The 6793-nt window shown below is 40.3% G+C and overlaps 1 protein-coding gene across 1 annotated transcript in view; it reads right to left on the bottom strand.

Moving 5' to 3' along the window:
- Positions 1-6793, bottom strand: part of KIF20B (kinesin family member 20B) — a 79677-nt gene that overhangs the window by 62081 nt on the left and 10803 nt on the right. The window contains exons 6-9 of the mRNA XM_018562842.1: positions 6347-6422; positions 5380-5610; positions 2995-3106; positions 1904-1975 (exon numbers count right to left, since the gene is read on the bottom strand). Of these exons, the coding sequence (XP_018418344.1) occupies positions 1904-1975; positions 2995-3106; positions 5380-5610; positions 6347-6422 (491 nt within the window). The remainder of the gene's footprint in view (positions 1-1903; positions 1976-2994; positions 3107-5379; positions 5611-6346; positions 6423-6793) is intronic.

The raw sequence follows: 6793 nt of genomic DNA, 5'->3' as shown, positions 1-6793 counted from the left end.
AAAAAAAAAAAAAAAAAAAAAAAAAAACAACAAAAAGCATCGGCAGAATTACAGAAGTACACTCAAATATGTAAACCAAAATGAAATGAGAAAAAGCCATTTACCATTCCAGAATCCTCTTGATTAGAGGTGCTTGGGTAGGACCAATAAAGGAACTGGCAAGAAATGTTTAACTTCAAAAAACAAATAGTCACATAATAGAAGCACACTTCTTTTTTTTTTAAAGCCCAAATGAGCATTCAGTTAAAATTAGCTGAATATATTGCCAGGTGCATTGAAACAAAAGCTGCAAGGTCTTAGTTTGCCTTCTTTTAAAAAAATAAATATCCATCACACCCCGAGAGGAAAAGCCTGTCCCCTGCCAGCATGCTGCTAAGAAGGACCCTTGCTCTGCTGGGAACCAGTGGTCTCTTTACAAAAGGTCCAAAACGCCCCCTGCTGCGTTAGAGCCAGAGCGCTCTATTCAGCAGGGAGCCTAGCTTTGTCCTTTTTAAAATTACTCTAAAATGATTCTGGTACAAAGCATTGTAATGTTCGATACAAATGAAATGAAAGCTTTCTCCCCTAAAAAAAATTAAATGCTGAGAGAAAAAGGAAAACCGAAAGATCTCCAGGAAAATAGCTAAGGGAGTAAGGGGAAGAGAGTTAGTTAATTATGGCTGATCAGGGTATACCAAGGGTTAATAAGGAGTTCAATATGAACATTGTTTTCCTCGTCTGGTTGCTTTAAAGTGCATCTGTACATATATACAAAATATATTTTTTTACATTTTGGAAGGTTTGAAACCAGTCACGCTTTATTGCTGGCTAGAGCTCAGTTTGAAAGATTTTTTTCTTCACTTTCTGTTCTGCGGACAACCATTAGACAACCAAGATAGGGGGGGAAAAAAAAAAACTGCAAAAAAGAAAAAAACAGCCAATAAAAACGCCAACAGGGGTTCCAGCATTCCACCACTTAAAAAAAAATTACAAAGACACAGGGTGTTCACACTAGGGCGTTTCGTTGTGCTTTTTTTCAGTGCTAAAACGCACGCAAAACAAAATCCCATTTATTCCTTTATTCCTATGAGGGCCGTTCACAAAAAACGCGCTTCACAATTTGCCTGTGGCTTGGACTAGTCCCAGAGCGCCTTTTGTGGAGCTGATCAGCTAGGGTTTGCTCTGTAGACTTCACTGGAAACGCGCTGATTAGTGTGTTTTTTGCAGCGCAGACTGCTTTTCATTGGACAACTGAAAACGAGCCTAACAAATACTCTGACATATGAACAGAAAATGTGTAAAACTTACTGAAATGCTGCTGTCTCCCTGGTGCGAATGGGGCCTTACTGAGGCAGCTCAACTCTTTGATACTCGAGTATAGATTTTACTTTGTATCTCTATCCTGCGTCTGGACAGGGTTTATAAAATCAGTTTAAAAGCAGCAACAATTCTAAATCAGGCATTGAAGCCTTTGCTCCTGAATGTAGCCAATGTTACTGTAAATATATATTCTTTGTAGCTACTTTAAAATGCAAGTTTAAAAAAAAAATATATATTTGAATGCAAGTTTTTGTGCACTGAGTTAAACTATAAAAAGATTTTAATGCCATCCCTTTTACAAGGAACCTATTAGGATAGAAATATGGGAGATTCTCTCGACTTGTTAGTAGAAGCACAAATGCGGCCTGGCATTCTGGATTCACTCCTTTAGAAGTCATTGATTTGGAACAAGCATAGGTAGGCAAGCGTATGGGTACACTAGATATGCACATGCTTGTTATTGAAGAAAAGGTTCGATAGTCCTGGACTGTGTACCTCCAGCAAATCAGCAGCCATATTTCTGCCTTGACAAGTTCTTTAAAGACCAAATCCTGTTTGTTGTTTTAATTACCCCAGAGTTATTTTTAACCATCTGTATACTTACTCGCTGACTCTGACCACTCGTGGAACCTCCACATCTTCAATTCTTAACAAGCGAACAGTAAATATACTGTGACTGGAAAAGAAAGGCAACATTGAAAAAATAATGAAGGCATCTTACACATTGAATCATATAAACAGATGACCATAACAAGACACCGAAAATAACAAAACTCAAAAGTCTCTTGTGGTAACATAAGGTAAGGAAAGCAATAGCAGTCAGCAGCCCTAGTTACCAATCATCTTTAGTGCCTAGTGTGGTCAGATCAGTAAATTAAGTTTTCATTTGTTTTTAATCTGCAAAAATCCTTGGTTTCCTACTTCTAACCTCGTGCAACATTATGGAAATGCGCCCTCACTGCAATTATATAATTTGTATAACAGTGGTGTGCTGGCAATGACTGGTTAGATAGACCAGTAGATACTTTGGGCACCACCAGAGATTGACAAACCCAGTCTGGGCAGGGGGGGGGACACAGCCAGTTTTCTTTTTTAAACTTTTAGAGCAGGGAAAGTTAGAACCCCGGTCTGGTTTCTATTGCCAACTGTATCTCCATTGGGTTCCCACTATTTGTCCTGGTGACCACTGTCCAAGACAGAAAGTAGTGGAAAATCTAAAATGTTGTAGTTACCACAAAAAGAGACTAGGGGAAATCTTTTAATAGGGACACCAGTTCCAGTAGTAAGTGCCCAAGTAGGGAACTCCCCTCACATTGAAGAGATCACCTCTCACTTACCATTGCCAAGGTAAACCTCCCCACCAGGACACAGACAGCAAGAAATAACCAAAGGGGGTTATAACCCTTCCCTACTCCCTACCTGGCTATACACAGACAGACCTTATGGCAGTTCCTTTCAACTCAGCAGGAACATCATTGCAAAGTGATTTATTTTCTTCCTTGTATACCAGCTGTGCAATTCAACTTCATTAACCAGCAATAGGTGCGCACAGCTGGAAATCAAAAACAATATACTGCGACATTGTAGGCTCTGCATCTAAAATGGGATTTTGGAAGCCGATAACATTAAAATAGGATAACCCTTCAGGTTCTAGTCCACTCAAAACAGAATATAATGGTTTTAGAAGCTACCTACCTTCTGCTGGATGAACTATTTAGCTTGGTGAAAGCAATACTCTGGAACTTTTTCCCCAAAGCAAGAATTTTGCATGCTTCCTTAGCATTAGAAACCTGTATCCACTGGAGATCTGCAGAAAATGTGCCAATTAAAAGTTACAGCAGGACATACTCGCATAAAAATGTTACTGTATTTGTATAAACTATTTCTTCAAATAAAAAAAAGCAGCCTACCATTCTCAATGATTTCTTTTATTCTGCAAGCACATTTAACTTTTGTCATATTTACCTTAATTGTACATGTCAACAGAATATGGGGTGACTGCATTTATTTTAACCTGGTGATACTGCCAGTAATGCCTATTCTAAAAAGGTAACAAACCCAGACTAAAACTAGATCTATGGAAGAGTAGCATTGTCACCCCAGGAAAGTGAGTGTGTTAGGACTACAGATCACCACCCCCTCTCTCTTCTGAATAGGACTGCAACTAAGGATTATTTTTATAAATCGATTAGTTGGCCGATAATATTTTTGATTAAAATCGCATAAAATAAAAGCCACACCCTTTCATTATTAAAAAAAAAAAAACACACAATTGCAGTGTTACAAAGTGTAGTTCATAATAAAACTGCATGCACATTTTTTGCAATCTCACCACACATTTCAGTGCAGGCAATCACACTGCAGGCGGGAGGCACGTTTGGAGTGCCACTGAAATGAATGGCACTGCAACGCACATCATGCAGCAGAATTTGTCAGGCTGAAACTAAAAATTACTTTTGCCCACCTTTTTTTTAACTTGAATAAACGGTTTGTATTGTATATTAGACATTTTAATTAGTTTAATGGATTTAAAAAAAAAATTATCTGAATTGAAAAACCTCAGAGCCAATATAATAAAATAACCAAACTTTTTTTTTTTTTTAATCACCAGAATTTGACCAAAAAAACCCCCACATTTTATATAAAATTATGTATCATACACAAGCCCAGTTATCAGTTTAGAATATTGGCCAGATAATTATTGCTCTCTGGCGCACGCTGCGATACGACATTTGCAGCATAAATCGCCATTTTCATATGCAAGTGCACCAGACTTGTGTTTTTGTTAGTATGAGCAAGTTTGCAGGCTAAGGGGACTTCCTTTTTTTTTTTAGGCATTTTTCATTAAAAAAAAATTCCATTTAACTTCATTGCTATCACATGGGGGGCTCACAAGCTCCCCCATGTGATAGCACATGGGAGAGGATAGGTTCTCTTTATTTGTGACATTAGGGGGTCTGTTAGACCACTTTGTGTCACCTTTCCACGTCAATAGTTTTAGCTGGGGAATGACAGCTTCCTGCTGTCACAGCAAGCAGTGACTTGGAGCACTAGCCAGCCTGTTATTGGCTATTTAAAATTGCAATAGCCAATAGCAGGCTGGGTATTGCACCTGCCCACTGTCAATCAGCAGAGGGAACTGAGGGAGAAAGTTCTGCCTCAGGTACTTTTCTGCTGCTTGACAGCAGGCAGTGGGTGGATGCAATAGCCAGCCTGCTATTGGCTACTGCAATTTAAAAAAGCCAATAGCAGGCTATTGCTCCCAGCCACTGGGTGGTAGCAAGCCATAAGAGGGCACAGAGAAGCAGCGTGGACATGGGGAGGAGCAGCGGAGGCACCAGATTAGAAGCGGAGGCAACAGGGGATTGCAGAGGCACAGAGGTCTCTACTCCACGCCGGACAGACCGCAACAAGCAGGGGCTCCCAGCGGGGAGGAAAACAAGGGAGCAGAGCAGCAGCGGGGAGGTGGGGGTTGTGCGAGTTTTGGAGCTCTCCTCACCACCGAGCACCAGGGAGCAGCGGAGATCAGGGGGGCAATGAAACAACTAAATCGGTCAACTAATCGATAATGAGAATTGTTGACAAGGATCATCGATTAAAAGGAGAACTATGAGGTGAGTGCTTGTCACTCACCTCATAGTTCTAGCCGACCTGTGACAATGAGACTGTCACAGGTCGGCTCAGTAGATCGGGAGGTGAGCGAACACATACTGGGTTCACTCGCCTCTCGATCCTGTCACGGCTCTCTGCCGTGACAGGGGGAGGGGCTGGATTCCCCTCTCCGATCTGCCAGCGCTGACTGTCACTCACGCAGCTGGGCGGATCCAGTCATCTACGTCGGGATCCGCTCCGGCGTCTCAGTATACCGCGAGCTGTAGCTCGCGGTATACTGAGCTTAGGGTAACGGGAGGACGCTAGTTTGTGTCCTCCCGTTACCCTAAGGAGAACTATGGGGAAAAACACTGACCCCATAGTTCTCCTTTAAGTTGAATAGTTGTTGAATACTTCTGAACAGATATGACAAAAGTTCATGGTTGGGGTTTGCCTGTATTTTAACGAAGGGCTGTAAGAGCAGCTTACCTTTGACAAATGAGAATCCTTTTATGTCCTGAGAAAGCTTTAGAGTTTTCCTTTTATAAAATCTGTCCCCCGATACCGGATCCAGCAGATCGTAAATGCACTCGTTATAAATTTCACAGAATGAAACCCAAACAGAAAACTTTGTTGATTCATCCACATCCAGGCTAAATCCTTCCGATTCCCTTAACCGTTCTTCACATTCAGACAGGACACGAGAGTAGTTAGCGAGTCCTCCAGCGCCTATGGAAGAATGCAAAGCTAAATAACACCTTTGCCAAAACCAGAGTTTCAACTAAAGCTAAAGAATTCCACTGAAACGGGCCAAACTTTAGGAAAACAAAGCTCTTGCACATGAAAACTGTACCTGGCCAGTGCATAGCATCCAAGCTCTACATTATCATATATCACATCTATATATCAGATGCAGCTTGGGAAAGCTACATCACCAGTGCCTTCCTGTGAAATATCTGTAAACTACAAAGGCATTTTTCCCCCCTTCAGATGTGCAACAGTACATGTCCCAGGAGGCAGACCCAGAGTTCCAGGAAGTATAGGGAAATGGATTCATCTGTCCATAGTGAAAATGGTCACTGAGAAGAATGGGGAGAAAAAAAAAAAGAAAAAAAAAAAAAAAAAAAAAAAAAAAAAAAAAAAAAAAAGGTATGCAAAAAATAAAAAGCCCATAATCATCTATAATTATCTAATATCTAAATATACTTGTAGATTGCCTCTACTAAACATTTCTAAAAAAGGTGTGCCGTCATTTTTTTAAGAGAAGGGTAACATTCCTATTAAAATGCACACTGTGAAATTCTGCCATTACAGTTATTCAGTAATGCACCTACACCAGGCATGCATAAAATACTTTAGATTTCAAAGTCAGACATCAGTGCTGCAATGTAAAGAGAAGCTAAAATCTTTTGAACCACGTTTTGGCCTCCCCAATATATAAAACTGGATACATTACCATCATCAGCCAGCAAGTCAGTAGTGTCTCCAGAGGTCCTGCTATTGTTGCTCCTAATGCTACACTGAGGATCAACCTAATAAGAATAAAGATTGGATATGAGCCATCCACCAATATAAAATAAAGGAAGGAACGGACATAATACATTTCTAAAAGCCCTTTATTACTTGTCCATTGAGGAACACAAGAATTCAGACACGAAAAGCAACAAGAAGTGACCAATAAGTAGCCATACATCTAAATGTCTCCAACGGAAAACTAAACAAGTACAATAGAACTGACAAACTATGATGGATACACACACTTAATACAGATGCAACCATGACAATGGTCTTCGGAAAATTCTGGGTTTTGTTCTTTGAACAGACCAAACAAGGAAAGAGCAGGGAACTGAATACGCCAACAATCAGGTAGGTGTGAGTTGGAAAAAAAAAAAAGTATATATAT

The sequence above is a fragment of the Nanorana parkeri genome, unplaced genomic scaffold (genome assembly GCF_000935625.1).
Source record: "Nanorana parkeri isolate BGI_ZX_2015 unplaced genomic scaffold, ASM93562v1 scaffold606, whole genome shotgun sequence".
NCBI classification, from domain to species: Eukaryota; Metazoa; Chordata; class Amphibia; order Anura; family Dicroglossidae; genus Nanorana; species Nanorana parkeri.
The sequence above is the reverse complement of the archived record's forward strand: the minus strand, read 5'-3'. Positions and strand labels throughout refer to the sequence as shown.